The sequence below is a fragment of the Myxocyprinus asiaticus genome, chromosome 11 (assembly GCF_019703515.2).
Source record: "Myxocyprinus asiaticus isolate MX2 ecotype Aquarium Trade chromosome 11, UBuf_Myxa_2, whole genome shotgun sequence".
NCBI classification, from domain to species: Eukaryota; Metazoa; Chordata; class Actinopteri; order Cypriniformes; family Catostomidae; genus Myxocyprinus; species Myxocyprinus asiaticus.
Genome location: NC_059354.1, coordinates 16657501 through 16676863, shown reverse-complemented (window position 1 = coordinate 16676863; position 19363 = coordinate 16657501). Strand labels below are relative to the sequence as shown.

Sequence of the window (19363 nt, the reverse complement as noted above, 5' to 3'; positions counted from 1 at the left end):
CAGGATAAGTGAATAATGAGAGAATTTTCATTTTTGGGTGATCTATTCCTTTAATGTGCTTAATTGCTTGTAGTTGCACTAAAAAAAACCTCAGTACTCAAAGGTGCGATAGAGCTACCTTCAAATGCCTGTGCCATTGAACCAGATGTGGTGTTATTCAGCTTGCTAGCTATGAACATATCAACATTAATAAACTTGCTCAGCAGGATTCTCTCTAAACAATGCTCCACCATGAGAGACCATGCCCGCGATAATGTTTCTTGCGGTAACACTGAGAATTCAATGCATACTTGTATTGCGTTATGAATTATGGTCTTATACATTTCAAAACACAACAATGCACACTGTATAATCAAGCTTGTGAAGATAGAAATGCTTGTGTTTATGTGCTTAAATAGAGTATGTTTCGGGTCTTTGTGTGGCCTAACACAAAGGCCACAAAGGCTTTGTGTGGCTTTTGGAAGATTTCTGCAGGAAGATTCTTTCTCTATGGGAGTTTACAGTTATGTCATGGAACAATTCATATACATGTCAGGGGTGATAAAAGTGTACAGGTTTGGCTGTGTTAAAGATAACCCCTGGGGCCTGGGTAGCTCAGTGAGTATTGACACTGACTACCACCCTTGCAGTCGTGAGTTTGTGAGTTTGAATCCAGGGTGTGCTGAGTGACTCCAGCCAGGTCTCCTAAGCAACCAAATTGGCCCGGTTGCTAGGGAGGGTAGAGTCACATGGGGTAACCTCCTCGTGGTTGCGATTAGGGGTTCTCGCTCTCAATGGGGCGCATGGTAAATTGTACATGGATCGTGGAGATTAGCATGGGCCTCCACATGCTGTGAGTCTCCGGGGTGTCATGCACAGCGAGCCACATGATAAGATGCGCGGATTGACTGTCTCAGAAGCAGAGGCAACTGGCAACGCCACTCGTATTGAGGTAACTGTGCCACCACGAGGAAGTAGTGGGAATTGGGCATTCCAAATTGGGAGAAAGGGGGATAAAATAAAAAAAAGTAACAAATAAAAGAAAAAAGTAAAATAAATAACCCCTCTGCCAGACTTCCTCCCACAGGCCAAACGCTGATCTTAACCACTAGGTAGGCCTTAGATGACACTCGTGTCAGACACCCTGCAGTGGAAACAGCCCTCTGAGCTAAAGCATGCACTTCCTCTCTTCTTCATCTGCCTCATCCTAAATCACAATCAGCCACTCTCTCTGCTGCTCTCTCTCGTTCTTTCATGCTGGCATATTTCTTTCCACCGCATCCCTGCTTTCTCTCCTCTCATCCCTCGCTCTCTCTGTCCCATCTCACACCTGACAGCATGACAAATGCTGCGTTAGGCACTCTATTGCCATGTGGCCTGTTTTGGATTAGGCGAGAGATTGAGGTGGAGATGTTTACACTGGCCATAAGTGTCGGTTCTTCAGCAGACTGCAAGGTCAGGATGGAAGAGAGAAACCTGTGCTCACGGTCAATGGGGAGAGGTTGAGAGTGCCAGATGTAATTTACAACGACAGCTCCTGAGGGACACGTTACCCACAGTCCAACATCCAACAAAGAGACCCTTAGGTTAGAGATTACATCGATGAGAAAAACCTGAAGAAGCTCAAAAAGGATTGAGCCATCTTTCCCAAAATAAAGTAGGGAATGGACTTACTGGCATTAAAACAATGAATCCTGGCTGATTTGTGAAATTGAGCAGTCTGATTATTTTCAGCAGATCAGTTCTTTCAGATGTTTCAATGAATTAGTTCAAAAAAAATATTTGTTGGAGTCGCCATTCAAAAGCGGTCTCAGAAGGTCATGTGCTGCATTTATAAATGTTATTTTTTTATTATTAAATAAACAGTTAAATAATACTGTTTATCACTATGTTTTCTATTAAAGGGATAATTCCCCAAAAACAAAAATGTTGTCATCATTTACTCACCCTCAAGTCATTCCAAACCCATATGATTAAGAGGTAGACCGATATATCGGTTTTACTGAATAAGTGGTGCGGATAGTTGCTTTTTGGAACTATTGGTTATTGGCAAAAATCTATGCCTCCATTCTTGATTAACAATCACGTGGGATTTGGTGTATCTAAATCTTACATCATTGGCAATATTTATCCATATTTTATCCTCACTTCAATGCATATTTGTTGTTATGATTAGAGAATCAAGGGTTCAGAATTGAAGCTAGGGCATGTGAAGAAAATGTGACTTCATGGAAACCCCATCAGTACATACATCATGTCTCTAAATTCATATCTCCTCATGAAACTTCATCTGGTCAAATATCTATATTTATACACAACATTCTTCAACTGGTAAATGTATAGGCAGTAAAAAGCTTAGCCAAGTCTCTCTCATTTCAAAATAAGAGCCCCTTGTTTGTTTTGGGCTTGTTTACAGTTAAAAGTCCCACATTCTGCACATATACAGTGCATCCAGAAAGTATTCACAACGCTTCACTTTTTCCACATTTTTTTATGTTACAGCCTTTTTCCAAAATTGATTAAATTTATTATTTTCCTCAAAATTCTACAAACAATACCCCATAATGACAACATGAAAGAAGTTTGTTTGAAATCTTTGAAAATGTATTAAAAATAAAAAATGAAAAAAATCACTTGTACATAAGTATTCACAGCCTTTGCCATGACACTCAAAATTGAGCTCAGGTGCATCCTGTTTCCACTGATCATCCTTGAGATATTTCTACAACTTGATTGGAGTCCACCTGTGGTAAATTCAGTTGATTGGACATGATTTGGAAAGGCACACACCTGTCTATATAAGGTCCCACAGTTAACAATGCATGTCAGAGCACAAACCAAGCCATGAAGTCCAAGGAATTGTCTGTAGACCTCTGAGACAGGACTGTATTGAGGCACAGATCTGGGGAAGGGTACAGAAAAATTTCTGCAGCATTGAAGGTCCCAATGAGCACAGTGGCCTCCATCATCCATAAATGGAAGAAGTTTGGAACCACCAGGACTCTTCCTAGAGCTGGCCGCCTGGCCAAACTGAGCATTTTGGGAGAGAAGGGCCTTAGTCAGGGAGGTGACCAAGAACCCGATGGTCACTCTGACAGAGCTCCAGCATTTCTCTGTGGAGAGAGGAGAACCTTCCAGAAGAACAACCATCTCTGCAGCACTCCACCAGTCAGGCCTGTATGGTAAGAGTGGCCAGACGGAAGCCACTCCTCAGTAAAAGGCACATGACAGCCCGCCTGGAGTTTGCCAAAAGGCACCTGAAGGTTTCTCAGGAAACCAGGCACCCCTCATCACCTGGCCAATACCATCCCTACAGTGAAGCATGGTGGTGGCAGCATCATGCTGTGGGGACGTTTTTCAGCGGCAGGAACTGGGAGTCTAGTCAGGATCGAGGGAAAGATGAATGCAGCAATGTACAGAGACATCCTTGATGAAAACCTGCTCCAGAGCGCTCTGGACCTCAGACTGGGGTGAAGGTTCATCTTCCAACAGGACAACGACCCTAAGCACACAGCCAAGATAACAAAGGAGTGGCTCTGGGACTACTCTGTGAATGTGCTTGAGTGGCCCAGCCAGAGCCCAGACTTGAACCCGATTGAACATCTCTGGAGAGATCTGAAAATGGCTGTGCACCGATGCTCCCCATCCAACCTGATGGAGCTTGAGAGGTCCTGCAAAGAAGAATGGGAGAAACTGCCCAAAAATAGGTGTGCCAAGCTTGTAGCATCATACTCAAAAAGACTCGAGGCTGTAATTGGTGCCAAAGGTGCTTCAACAAAGTATTGAGCAAAGGCTGTGAATACTTAGGTACATGTGATTTTTTTTTTTATTTTTTTTTTTTTTTTATAAATTTGCAAATATTTCAAAAAAAATTTTTTTCACATTGTCATTATGGGTACTGTTTGTAGAATTTTGAGGAAAATAATGAATTTAATCAATTTTGGAATAAGGCTATAACATAACAATGTGGAAAAAGTGAAGCGCTTTGAATACTTTCTGGATACACTGTATACTGTATATATCAGTGTATATATATATATATATATATATATATATATATATATATACACACACACACACAAACACACACACACACACACACACACACAGGCAGCCAGTAACATACAGATTTTTATCTTATGGAAAGAAATTGGTACTTTTATCCACCAAAGTGACATTCAACTGATCACAATGTATAGTCAGGACATTAATAACATGAACAATTACAATTAAAATTAAAAAAAAAAAAAAAAAATTCTTCAGAACTTCTTAAGCTACTTCAAAGATGTCGCATCAAAATATCCTCCACGTGCAGCAATGACAGCTTTGCAGATTCTTGGCATTCTAGCTGTCAGTTTGTCCAGATACTCATGTGACATTTCACCCCACGCTTCCTGTAGCACTTATCATAGATGTGGCTGTCTTGTTGGGCACTTCTCATGCACCTTACAGTCTAGCTGATCCCACAAAAGCTCAATGGGGTTAAGATCCATAACACTCTTTTCTAATTATCTGTTGTCTAATGTCTGTGTTTCTGTGCCCACTCTAACCTTTTCTTTTTGTTTTTCTGTTTCAAAAGTTGCTTTTACTTTGCAATTCTTCCCATAAGGTCTGCACCCCTGAGTCTTCCCTTTACTGTTGTACATGAAACTGGTGTTAAGCGGGTAGAATTCAATGAAGCTGTCAGCTGAGGACATGTGAGGCATCTCTTTCTCAATCTAGAGACTCTGATATACTTATCCTCTTGTTTAGTTGTACATCTGGCCTTCCACATCTCTTTCTGTCCTTGTTAGAGCCTGTTGTCCTTTGTCTTTGAAGACTGTATTGTTTACCTTTGTATGAAATCTTCAGTTTTTTGGCAATTTCAAGCATTGTATAATAGCCTTCATTCCTCAAAACAATGATTGACTGATGAGTTTCTAGAGAAAGTTTATTTTTTGCTATTTTTGACCTAATATTGACCTTAAGACATGCCAGTCTATTGCATACTGTGCAGGGCTGGGACAATTCAGCGACGTAATCGACGTTATCGATTACAGAAATACGTTGATTTGCATAACATGCATCGGCGCGTCGCAATGGAGTAATTAAAATTGCAGCGCCCGGTTTAAGCATGGATTCCCCCGAAGAACAAGCTGCAGCTAAAAAAACTCGCCCACGGTGTGGTGCTGTGTAAGCTATGCAAATTGGAAATGGCTTATCACAGCAGTACAACCGCCATGAATGAACACTAGTGAAAGCATCCAGGAGCGCTTTGTCAACAAGTCAGCACCATAAGTCCTGTTTACTTTTTGTCCCCACCCAAGCATGACATATTAGTATTACAACACATGTTTCTGTTAGTAGTAGTCACTTAAAATTGATTTTCTAAATGTTTCCTCATCGCCCCCATGTTAAAAATAATTTCTGCACCGCTGCTAACGTAGGGTGACCATACGTCCTCTTTTTCCCAAACATGTCCTCTTTCTCGGACCTTAAAAAAGCGTCCGGCTGGGTTTTCTAAATTTGCGAAAATGTCCGGGATTCGGCTTTAGTTGCATTATGATGTGCATCTGGTGTAATATTTCATTGTGTGCGCGCGCATATTTGCATTGCTTTAACCCCTCTTTGTAAATCCCACCTTCTCGCACACCAATTGGTCAATTATAAGAGGCTTGCAGCAACTATTGGCCAAATTCCTGCCTGTCAATCTCTCCGCGAACGCACGAAGCGTTGTTGTGCTCGGCATCAAACAGCTGCTTGACAGTAAACAGCAAATGACAGCTGAGTGGAAACAATACCAAATGTAAGTGCAAATTTACAGAAGATTTGCACAAAAAATTCCCATGCTTTCATCCAGGTCGAGATCCATGGAAGCAGAATGTATGACATGTAAAGCTGGCACTTATGTGTCAGTTGCTAATAAAGGTGCAAGTGATTTAGAAGCACACATTAGCTCTGCGAAGCATAAAGGGTCAGCAAAAGGTGAAAGTTCATCAGGTAAATTAACGGACTACTTTTTGCGACCAGGTAAAATTATCACATTGCTTCATTTTGCATGGCCATTCAAAATAATACTACTAGTAAATGAAGGTACACTCATGGCATCAAATATTTTTATTTAATATAGACAAGTATTTTTAATATTTATTTTGGGTTAATTAATTGTTATATTAATCAAGTAATAATTATAAAAAATCTTTAGAATAATTGGAAAATTAATCGTTAGATTAATCGACTCATCGGAAAATGAATCGTTAGATTAATCGATAAAAAATAATCGTTAGGTGCAGCCCTAATACTGTGGCATCTCAAAAACAAATACAAAGACAATGTTAAGCTTCATTTAATGAACCAAATAGCTTTCAGCAGTGTTTTATATAATGACAAGTGATTTTCTAGTACCAATTTAGCATGATTACTCAATGATAAGGTGTTGGAGTGATGGCTGGAAATGGGGACTGTCTAGATTTGATCAAAAATGACTTTTTTCAAATAGTGATGGTGCTGTTTTTTACATCAGTAATGTCCTGACTATACTTTGTGATCAGCTGAATGCTACTTTGGTGAGTTGAAGTACCAATATCCTTCCAAAACAGCAAAATCTGTACATTATACCAAACCTTTGGCTGCCAGTGTGTGTGTGTGCACAGTGTAACAAACTAAAGTCTTTCAACTAAAGACTTCCTTGGGCATTAACTCAAGAAAGCGGGTGCCAAATATCCAAAGTACTGCATGGTTAAATGTGTGCGAGTATCAATTCACACACAAAAACAAAACCTCTCTCTCCCAACAGAACCTCACATCTCATTAGACAACACTGGAATAGATGTGGAAAAACCACAATCATGTTTGCAGTAAAAAAACAGTGTCCCTTTATAACAGCAGATGAATGAAAAGCTGCATATAGGCCCAGGTTCATTCTTAACCCCTTAAGCCTTACAGCCTTTTAGAAGTTGAGTGACACACTTTCACAGGAATAGTTCATTCAAACAATACAATTCTGACATCATTTACTTACATTCCAAACCTGTATGACTGTCTTTTTTCCATGGAACACAAAAGATGATGTTTTGAAGAAAGGCCAAGCTGTTCCTTTCCATAAAATGAAAGCTTGCAATGGCCACTGGCTGTCAAGCTCCAAACTGAACATAAAAACATCATTGTGGTAATGCATACAACTCATATGCGATAGTCAAATATGGCCACAGTACTTGCCAAAAAATGACTAAAGATTTAATATCCTAAGCAGAGATCAGAGCTGCTGGGTTCTACCAAACACACCAAACTCCACTGCATCTAAGCACACCATAACATCCACAGCATGAGAACATGTGGGGAATGTGTGTCTCCTCTCTGACACATTCCAGATGACACTGCTGGTCTCAATAGACCTCTGGGCATGAGCTTATCAAAGCACACATCACTAGTGCAAACATGTGTGTGTTAAACAGCTCGCAGTGCCAAAATAACATCCAGTCAAATCAAATTAAAATGATCCATGAGTTCACATACACACCGACTCAACATGTAAACAGCCACTTCTGGCCCCAAGAAGCCCACAAACACCCAGCAAACATACTTCAAAAACATTCAATTCTGGCAAAATACATATTGCTTTACTCTGAGGGAAGAAACAATCTATGTAAGTGCGCAAAAGTCAAAGCGAATACATGCATGGTCCCACTGTACGTTCATAACATGCATTTCTATGGTGCTGTTTAATAAAAACCTCTCAAATTCCAAATGCAATGCAAGTGCACCTTTCATTCTCAACATTGCCACAAGGGGAGCTATAGCGAGCATCAGCAAATAAACTGTCTGCTTCTATTGTTAGTTTTCTATTTTAGGTCAACTTCTGTCACGGCAGAGCAAAAGTTTGAAGAGAATCTTGTTGCGTGAGTTACTTAACCTTTGTGTGTCAATAAATAAAAGTTACTCAGAGGTCCATAGAGGACAAAAATATCTGCATCAAAAAACTGCCATAATAATAATATAAATTAATATTATTTTCCACTTTCAGTAAGTTATTTTTTTTTTACCAACATCAGTCCTGATCATAACTACCAAATATTCATTCATTTTCAAGATTTTAATCCTTTAAATTCCAGTTTTTGTTTTATATAGTGCCACTGTTGTTTTTTATGAAAAAAAAAAAAACACAAAAAATTATTTATTTTCCATATACTAAATGCTAAGGGGAATTTTTATTTTATTTTATTATCACAGTCTGGGATATGCCAATGATTAGCAAGAACATTGATTTTGATGCATTATTATTTTTTGTGCAGTGTCAGATTAAAAAAAAAAAAAAAAAAAAAAAAAAACACACTCAGGTCCTTAGAGGACAAAAATGTCCACGTCAAAAAACTGCCATAAAAATATTATATATTAATATTATTTTCCACTTTCACTGACATAGATTTTTTAACCAACATCAGTCCTGATCATAACTACCAAATAGTCTGTTTACATAATGCCACTGTTTTTTGTTTTTTTTTTACACACGCACGCACACACTTCTCAAAACACACATACAAAACACACTCTGAAATCCATATCAACACACCCACACAATTTTTAGCTGCATCATTTATTCAGTTGGCCTGCAGTGCTCTATAATACAGCAAACAGAAAATAGGAAAAAAGCATGTATTATGCTCCATAGGCTAAACGTGAGAAAAATGGTGCCATCTGGTGAAAAATATTTAAATTTAAATCTTGAAGCCAGGGCTCTGGAATGAAAGCATAATATCATAGAATTCATGATTTTATGCTTTAATGGCACTGGGATCAAAAATTGCAAAAATACTGAAATTTTTGTCCTGAAGGTCCTGAGTGCAACTATTTTGTGTACACAGTGTATTATAGATGTATTATAGGAACTGAGGTTGAAATATCAAAATTCCCCCAAAAATACACACCTTTGGCAAAATTTATGCCGTTGGCATTAACACAGCCAAAATGATCAAAAAACAAAAATGAAAAAGACAAAAATGTCCCAAAGGTCACACAAGGGTTAAAGTCCACACCATAAATGACATGTTTCTGCAAATTCTGGCAAAAGGTGACAAGTTTGCAGGTATGAACTTTAACTAACTTGCTCAACAAGATTCTCTTCAAACTATTGCTCTGCCATGACAGTAGTTAACCTGGAAGAGAAAACTATCCATAGAAGACAACAGCTAATGCTCGTTCCTGCTCCCCTGAGGACTGTCAAATGGGCTGAGAAACTAAATTCAAATTTTTACCTTAAATATGACTAAAATTCGAATTAAATTAGAATTTTAAAACCCAGCAGATTTTTAAAATTGATGTTATTTTCTTGGTCCACAAGAGGGTGCAATAAATACATATAAACTACACAGTACAGTGTTAAATTATTGCAAAGAACAGATAGCAGTGCTATTTGGCTGAACGCTGTGGTGAAGCCGCTCAGACTACGAACCCAGGGGCTGTTCAAAAAGATATGAATGGAACAGAATGCGAGGATCTCGAGATGCACATTTCCAAATTGAACTCATTTCCAGTCAAAGCATTTTAAAAACCCAATATTTAATCTAAGAAATGCTGATTTGAGAGCAAGACACAGTGGCCAAAGACCTCCACCTAAGGGGCTGTTCACATGAATGCTTTTGCAACCGTCCAGTTTACCATATTCTTCATGGGCAAGACGAATGTTTGTGATTGTTTTGCCGCATATTGTTGTGTATTCAGCGTCTCGTGTGGGAACGCTGTGTTTTTTAGATGCCGTATCAAGTTCAAACTTCTTCAACCTTTAAAACGCGCCTGGGGACACCTGCTTTCTGTTAAACTGTCTTTCTTATGCTGCGTCTAGCCTTTTTTTGTGCAAGAATGCGATCGGTCTGAAGTCATAGTCAGCGCTCCCCTCGTGGCAATGCTGAAAATGACATATTTGTGTTGCATTATGAAATGTGTTCTGACACTGCGGAAGCCAACGACAGGACAGATCGAGTTTGCCTAGCTAGAACCGTCAAACTTGCATGAAATATGTTTTGGGTCTTGTGGAGCGAAACTCTATCAAATCCACCCCTCCCCCTCTGCCCTGCCCAGTCAGTGAGCAATCTTTTCAAAACGATTTTTGTGCCTTTATGCTTTGTGATTTAATTGAGGTAATAAAACAAACCTATAGAGCATAAAATAGTATTAGAGTTCTGCTCTCATTGCAGGATTCTCAAATCATCATATAACTAAATGAAAGGTGGCTGATTGGATTGTAAATATGTGTATTCTTCCAGTGTTCATGGATGGTTGTACGCTGAGCATTCATTTGGACTGGAGGAATAATCCACTTCGAGAGGCAGGTCAGGCCATACGCTGGGTATTTGGGGAAATACCAGGGTGTGTGTCTGTGTTTTCCCTGCTGAAAAAAAAAAAAAAAAAAATCGGTTTGCTGGTCTTAGCTGGCCTCCCAGCTTGGCAAAGCCGATGTTTAGCTGGTCGACTATCTAGAAAGTGCCTAAAACCAGCTGCCTTAAGCCCTGTTCACATCGCAAGCAACACAAAGCGACAGGATGCCATTAACTGACCCTTCGCTAAGCTCCACCCCCCTTGGTTACGGTTGCTCGCTCTGACAAGCTCTGTAGAACTCCCCATAGGAATTAATGGGAGATTGCCGTGAACGACACTGTTTTTGGCTAAATATTCTCATAAACGAAATGGAAAACTGTGGAGACTGTGAATTAGAATCAAGGCAAACGATTATTACAGTCATGTGAAAAGAGAAAAACTTCATTTAATAGCGATTACACATCTAATAACATTAGCGTAAGTGAACAGAGTTGTTTATAACATCTCATATCACACTCATTTTGATGCTGTGAATTATTCATTATTTACTATAGCTTTTACTATGACTTGAATCAATACATAAATTAACTAACATTCAGTTGTTAGCTTTAATTTATTTGGAGCAAAGCAAATGTTATATGTTCATTTGGGAATGAGGGCTGACACAGTTTAATCCATAACATGCTCTTTTCTAGATATATTTACATTGTACATTTATGCATTTGGCAGACGCTTTTATCCAAAGCGACTTAACAGTGTACTTATTACAGGGACAATCCCCCTGGAGCAACCTGGAGTTAAGTGCCTTGCTCAAGGACACAATGGTGGTGGTTGTGGGGATCGAACCAACAACTTTCTGCTTACCAGTTCAGTGCTTTAGTCCACTACACCACCACTCCTAGATTTATACCCCAAAAAAAAAAAAAAAAAAAAAACTTTTTAAAGATAGAAAAACACTGCGGTATCCTCACTGGGTAACTCGTGTCACTATTACAAATGATCCGGCAACAATGTGTTTTAAATGTTTTGATGATTTTGATAAAATCCTGCCTAAAAGTACTCAAACACACATTACTTCCATAGTCTATTATTGGAAAATAGCAAACACGTGTCAGAGTGGCGGCAGGGCAACAGTTGCTAAGAAGCACGTTTAGAGTGGGGCTTAGCGAAAGGTACATTTTCAATGAGAGCACAGCGGCTTCCGGCGACATGCGTGACAGTGACCATTAGTGACAAGACGTGGGCATGGTGAGTGACAAGACAAAGTTGAGAAAAGATTAACTTTATGCAAATGACGAGCGACATTCAGGAGAGACTACCAGTGAGCGAGAAGCTCAAATCATCTTTCTCCAGTGAGATACTGGTGTGGAGTGCAGGCAAGACAGAGAAGTTATAAAGGTGTAGGTGGTGGCGTAGTGGGCTAAAGCACATAACTGGCAATCGGAAGGTTGCTGGTTCGATCCCCACAGCCACCACCATTGTGTCCTTGAGCAAGGCACTTAACTCCAGGCTGCTCCGGGGGTATTGTCCCTGTAATAAGTGCACTGTAAGTCGCTTTGGATAAAAGCATCTGCTAAATGTAAATGTAATGTAATAATGTAGTGAAGGATTTCACTACTCTATATCACTGATCTGTAACCACATGCATGGACATAACAAAACGTTGAGTGAAAAACAGTGTCAGATAATGCTGACATTCTGAGTGAGATTCATATTATGTTTAATTGATATTTCATTGTTTAACGATATGAAGCAACGAGCACTGCTGCAGGTTATATAAAACGCTCTCATTTGCAGAATGTTCATTTTTAGAGGCAAGAGAACTGATTCCTTGTCAAATTAGAATGATATCTAAGCTTTACAGGCAGTATAATTTGTAATCAGCATTTCAAGAGCTACTATGGCCAGATGTGCAGTCCACCAATAACATTAGAGCAACATCAATAAGAACACCAACTAGCAACTTCATAGTAAACAATGTCGTTGGAGGTGTGGACGGGGCTTTAGACTGGTTCAAGATGCTTTTCTCAGCAGGCTTGATTTGGAATAAGGTTTCTTAATGACAAATCTTTGCAGGGATGAGTCTCGACAAAAACACAGCTTTAAAGGACATATACACAGGACGCACTCTTGCATTTCATATGCAGTATTTTTTAATTGTTGGTGTATGTACACATGCATTAGAAAATTGCATTGTGACTTGCTGTCGTTTCCACATCTTGTATTTTTAGACAACATGTTGAAGAAAAAAGAAACTCATGTCAGTTTTAAAACAAAAGACTTACAAAAAGAAGCTAGACACGGGATATCAAGCATACAGAATGTTTGCATTAAAAACTGTAATATACTAGATGTCTGCTACAGTGTCAGAGGAGGCTCGTACCATGCCGGTGTATGGTTGTACACCCTGAATTATACAACATGCTCAAGAAACTACAACAAGAAAAAGACTGGAGAGAAATATCAACAGTGGGGTCCAAAGTTCTCCCACCACTAGTGAAAATGCTTTGATTTAGCCGTTTTCTAAATTAATACAGTTAAATATTTAAACAAAAATCTAAAAATACATTATTTTTAATTATATTATCAGTGTAACATATTGAGAAAAAAGTTCATAAAAAGAATCATACAATTTTCTGAATTCCACAGTATTTGGTATGTCCACCTTTTGCTTTAATGACAGCATTCACTCGAACTGACATGGACTCCACAACTTTGTGGAAAACCTGATGATCCAGGTCAGCATGATTTGAGAACGTTCTAAAGAGCATCTTGTGTGATTCAATGGAAGCAAGGAAATCTGCCATTTTGTACAAAGGAGTTAATACTGTCAATGTCATAAATTATTTGATTTGACCTGGAAATAGTGCAGAATCTTAAATCTCTTAATCAATTTCAATTTCAAAATCATATTGTTGCTTTATTTATTTACTTAATCAAAATCCCAAAACTGTTTATTGCCAGTTTAAATTAGATTTTGAATACCAGATTTGATTGTCAATGTGGATTTAGAATTTTGAATCCCAAGCATCAATCTCACTGAGAGTCTCTGGTGAATTTGTGCACAAAAACGCACCTTAAGACCCATCCGATTGGTTTCATTCAGTTGCACTCCATCTAGCTGGTTTTGAACGCAAGATCATGTTCTGTATGTTCTGTACGCCTGCTTTGAGTTACACGTCCTAATGCTAACCACTTTCTCTCTCCATTCAAACTTTGTTTGAATACAAAGCGAGGTGTGTGTGATCTCTCTTCTTAACAAATTATCCAGATTCAGATGTATGTCAGACCCTGTCGACGTGACAAAATGATATTTACAGGCATGGAGAATGAAAGAAGAAAAGATCACTCGGTCAACTGACACCTGCACCTTGATCTAGAGACACGGAAACCCGAGCACTTCCCAGGAATGTCTGGCTGGCGGAGGAAAAAAAGCCACTTCTAAAGCACAATGAACATTACAAGCCCTCGTGTCTATCTTTACAACAAAACAGATTTACAAGGAGACACAATCCATCCCAAGCTTATTTTACCAAGGGTTTAATTTCAGAGTGTAAACATGTTCTAAACACACTCAGACATTTGGATGAAATAGGTGTGTGTGTTCTGTACTGGAGGTGTGCATGACATCAGGCAGAGTTGAAACTAGCCCAGATGAAAAACACATGGTAAAAAAAAAAAAAATACTATACTTCTGGAAAGAGTGAAATAGACCAGATTTGTTCAAACTCCAAGAAAAATTTCCTTTACAAAATAAATGACAAAAGGGATATATCAGAATAGAAAACATCCTTAATTCTCGGCAGCAATGATTTTTTCATTGTGAAAATTTTCAGGCAGATTTTATTGAATATTTTACACAGAGAGGCTGGCTAAAGGACTTGTTTTTCCACTTATGGGTTGTTACTCACCAAAACCAATATTTATGATACGTTCGGGTCAAGTGAGTCACTATCAACAGCTACTGGACAGACGGATCACAACATTCATTAAACATTAATAAAATTCTCCTTTTGTTTTCCACATGACAAGACAATCATAAGGGTTTGGAATGACATGAGGGTGAGTAAATTGTGACATAATTTTCTATTTCTATTACCTATTCCTTTAAGGCGAGAACTGTAAAAGTGATATTACCTTGTAATTTACACGAATGCCGTAACGCAGGGAACACGTTCATTTGTTCACAACCACATGAGTGAGTCAGAGCGTTTCAAGCTCAAAACAGGGCTAGATTATACCATATAATGTCATCTTTCATAGTGACAGTCTATTATTTCACTCACCATTAACTCAGAACCACATGAAGAGCTTTGATCACATGTCTGTTTCTGTAATGCTGATACATTACTTCTTTTCCCCAAATACTTTCCAGACTGTACTTATATTAAAAACGTTGATCTAAATCACTTTGTACAATTGGATACGTACTAGATTTGAGGGCAGAGGAGTTGACTTCGATTTCTCCTCCTTTGATTGGCTGGAAGCAGGAGAGTTCAGAGTCGTAGGGTTCAGGGCTGGACTGTCCAGTTATGCCGCTCCTGTCCCTGTCCCTGTCCCTGTTCCATTCCCGGGACTCACGGCGCCCCTCTGCTGGGCCTCCTGTTCCTCGTACACAGCGATCAGCTGCAAGAAACACACATCACAATCAGATTCGGAGCACCAAACACCACAAAAGGAGGACTGTCAAGTACACGCAGATTTAATCACCATGATTGCCAAGCAATAGAGACAGATACATTAAACACACAAACGTATGCTCAAAGGACATTATAAAAAAGATCTAAATTCTGACTGCATGAGGCATTTTAGGAGCAGTTGTTAAATTGCCAATTTAAGCACACCTGTGACCACATTTCAGTTCAATTCTATATTAATGTGCCAAGTTACTCCAGGCAACCACAAACAGACTACAATTAGGCTCATTAACTGTATTACTTAGCAGAAGAACTGCCTATTGATCATTATAATTAATGTACAGTGGTGTGAAAAAGTGTTTGCCCCCTTCCTGATTTCTTATTTTTTTGCATGTTTGTCACACTTAAATGTTTCAGATCATCAAACAAGTTTAAATATTAGTCAAAGATAACACAAGTAAACACAAAATGCAGTTTTTAAATGAAGGTTGTTATTATTAAGGGAAAACAAAATCCAAACATACATGGCCCTGTGTGAAAAAGTACAGTGATTTTACCCCAGTTAAAGTGTGTGTTTAGGTACAAAGCAATGGCAACAGCAATATGATAAAATACAGTGGTGTGAAAAAGTGTTTGCCCCCTTCCTGATTTCTTATTTTTTTTGCATGTTTGTCACACTTAAATGTTTCACTGTAATTGCTTTATTAAGATGTACTGACCCCACATCATATCTGTGCCCAATACCCACTCACATCACTAATACCTATATAGTGGATGCCACAAGTTCACTATATGGAGAGAATAAAAATGTGAGTGCAAATTTGTCCCCATGCTTCCATAAATCAGTAATAATAATAGTAATCATCAATAACATTAATTGATTAGAGAATATGTTAACTATAGGTATTACTGGAATGTTTGAATCATCCACCAAATTTTCATTTCCTCAGTGTATAATAATTTTACCTCAGTAAATTAAAGATAAAACACATGGCATTAAGCTAAGTTAAATGTTATAAATCAATCACTAACTATAGAGGTATAATTTCAGCCTGCTGTATTTCAATAGGGAATTTTTTTTTTTTTTTTTTTTAAATCAACTGATGACTTATCAACAAAGTGAAGACTTGTAGTGCTGCGAAATAAACTTAGCTAGATTAAGGAAAGTGAAAACCAGGGTCAGAAATTAAGGGTGGCTCAGGGCAAACATTTCAAATTCTAGAAATGTTAAATTCAGGGAATTTTTTTTCCCCTCAATTTTCATTACCATTACTTATTATTAACATTGTTTATAGTTCTTAATATTCTGTTATAGTCCTAGATATAGATATTATGACATAACATATGAGTTGATACTGATTGAATTTTAGGGTAAGAAGAAATAATGTCTCAATCTTGGGTTTTTTAATAATGAATTTAATAAATTGAAGTCAATGAATGAGAGACAGTTTTTTTTTTTTTTTTTTTTTTTTTTAGATGGTTTATAAAGTATGCCCTCAAAAAGGTAGAAAACGTCCCTGAAAATCAAATCCAGGGGCAAATATCGTCCCTTAAAAAGAACGTTGATTTCTGACACTTCTGAAAACTGCGTGTTTTTTTTCTGACAGTCCACTTCGCATTGGATGAAAAAGAATATGGCTTTGGTCAGTATACACTGGTTGTACACTATAAATCAGAGACCATGGATATAAAACTGTGCACTATAGAGGGGAAAAAAATTGGCAGCATTTGAACAACACTACAAAATATCTGACACCCAAAGAGAAAAGGAAGCGATTTCGGACACAGCAAATGACAATGGGCAAATATCTAACATAATAACCAGCTGAAAACTACTTAAACATTCCTACGCCAATCAAACAATACACATACTGGCCTACATTACCTTCTGGATCAGGACGCTATAGAGGACATCTAAGGAGCCCAGCATGGCTAGTGTGTATAAGGTTAATCTCTCTATGCGATGGCGTAAATTCACTTGGCGCTGTGTGTGTGAGAGGCCTGCTGGCCTAATCAGCACTGTTGTATACATTTACCGAGTCACTGACACTGCACGCAGACTGCGAGCTGCACTGCTGTTCTAGGGGCCTGTCTGTCTGTGTGTGTGTGTGTGTGTGTGTGTGTGTGTGTGTGTGTGTGTGTGTGTTGGGCTGAATGCAGTGAATGAATGCTCAGTCAGGGACAGAAAGAGGGGTTTGCTGGTAAAACCAGAGGCTTCCTACCTAAGAGACAGCAGGAAAGTAAATATATAAATAAACAATTCACAGTGTGACATCAAGGGAAAAACAGAGAATGTAAGAGTGAAAATGTAAAAGTGGGCTATAACTGAACAGAATTTAACCTGCAAAATCTAGAGCAAGATTTCGTTTTTATTTCTTATAATTTCTTTATACGCATCATCCATAAAATTGACAAATGATCAGAGAGAGAGTAAGATTAAGGAAGATGGGAAGATCATGGATGGCTTAATGATAAAAGTGACAAAATAATTGTACTGTAGATCTTTCATTCATTACCATGTCTCTCATTTATCTTGTCTGAGAAGTTCTGAACGATTGCCAGCATGGAATACTGCATTCCAAACAACTCTCAAGGCGGAATTTTCAACCTGCTGCTCGGAAAAGTGCAGTAGAACACCACTACAGATCATTTAGCTGTAACATCATTGTTTCTTTACAGTACTGAGACCCCAATATATATTTGGCATATACTGTGTAAAACAATTATTCATGTGATATCAGCTATTTTGTATACATCTCATTCACTATCATTAAAATGTATGGAAGTCAGCCATGGTGGAAATGTTTGGCCCACTCTTTATAGCTAATGAGAGACAAAAGCCAAAGACAGCTTTGCCCCAGCTGATGAAGGAGGAGGTGACTTCATATATAGCAACAGACCTTGCTGAAGCACCCCCAGATCATCACAGATCCTCCACCAAATTTCATAGTGGGTGCGAGACACTGTGGCTTGAAGGCATCTCCAGGTCTCCGTCTAACTATTAGACGACCAGGTGGAGGATCGGTGATGATCTGGGGGTGCTTCAGCAAGGCTGGAATCGGGCAGATTAGTCTTTGTGAAGGACGCATGAATCAAGCCACTTACAAGGTTATCCTGGAAGAAAACTTGCTTCCTTCTGCTCTGACAATTTTCCCCAAGTCTGAGGATTGTTTTTTCCAGCAGAACAATGCTCCATGCCACACAACCAGGTCAATCAAGGTGTGGATGGAGGAGCACCGGATCAAGACCCTGTCATGGCCAGCCCAATCTCCAGACCTGAACCCCACTGAAAACCTCTGGAATGTGATCAAGAGGAATATGGATGGCCACAAGCCATCAAACAAAGCCGAGCTGCTTGAATTTTTGCGCTAGGTGTGGCATCCAACAGCACTGTGAAAGACTGGTAGAGAGCATGCCAAGACACATGAAAGCTGTGATTGAAAATCAGGGTTATTCCACTAAATATTGATTTCTGAACTCTTCCTAAGTTAAAACATTAGTATTGTGTTGTTTAAAAATGAATATGAACTTGTTTTCTTTGCATTATTCGAGGTCTGAAAACACTACATCTTTTTTGTTATTTTGACCAGTTGTCATTTTCTGCAAATAAGTGCTCTAAATGACAATATTTTTATTTGGAATTTGGGAGAAATGTTGTCAGTACTTTATAGAATGAAATAAAAATTTTCATTTTACTTAAACACATACCTATAAATTGTAAATCCAGAGAAACTGATAATTTTGCAGTGATCTCTTAATTTTTTTCCAGAGCTGCTTATACAATTTTCCTGGAGTACAAAATATTCGTAACTTTTTTTCTCAAGCAGAGGTGGGTAGTAACACGATACATTACTCCGTTTAGCATTTACTTTTATGATTATGTTTCACGGTGGGTACTTTTCACTCTTACTCCAGTAAATTTCTGATGAAAATGATTTACTTTTACTTACTTTTACGTTACAATGGGTAGCGTTCCTGTCGTTACATTACTGGGTTTAATTTAATAAGTGTTAATAAATGCGTAATTTATTGAGATTTTTGAATGGGACTCTTACCACAGCAGCACTTCACAGCTACACGCTGTCACTCGAGTCGTGTTCAACACTACAGCAGCAAGTGCGCAAAACAAACATTTCTTCACTACACACAATGACTCCATTTTACACCAAGACAAGGATATATTCAAGATTAAAATTGCAGCTCCAACTTAAGAAAATATAGTGAGGTACGTTTTAGAGATTGTGACACTGTGGGCTTGTCTGTGTCATGGTGATACTCATTCATTTTCAGCATGAATCTATAACTGTGGGCTCTTATGACCTCAATTTCTACTTTTCATTTGTATATAAGCACTGCAACATATCAGTGCCTACTGTATGATTCCTTGTAAATATCTGTTAAGTGCAAATGTTTTTGCCCTGCCTATCGCTACTGTGAGAATTTCTGCACGTGCAAGG

The 19363-nt window shown here is 38.5% G+C and overlaps 1 protein-coding gene across 1 annotated transcript in view; it reads right to left on the bottom strand.

Moving 5' to 3' along the window:
- Nucleotides 1–19363, bottom strand: part of LOC127447692 (partitioning defective 3 homolog B-like) — a 466221-nt gene that overhangs the window by 325521 nt on the left and 121337 nt on the right. The window contains 2 exon segments of the mRNA XM_051709699.1: nucleotides 14701–14821; nucleotides 14824–14895. Of these exon segments, the coding sequence (XP_051565659.1) occupies nucleotides 14701–14821; nucleotides 14824–14895 (193 nt within the window).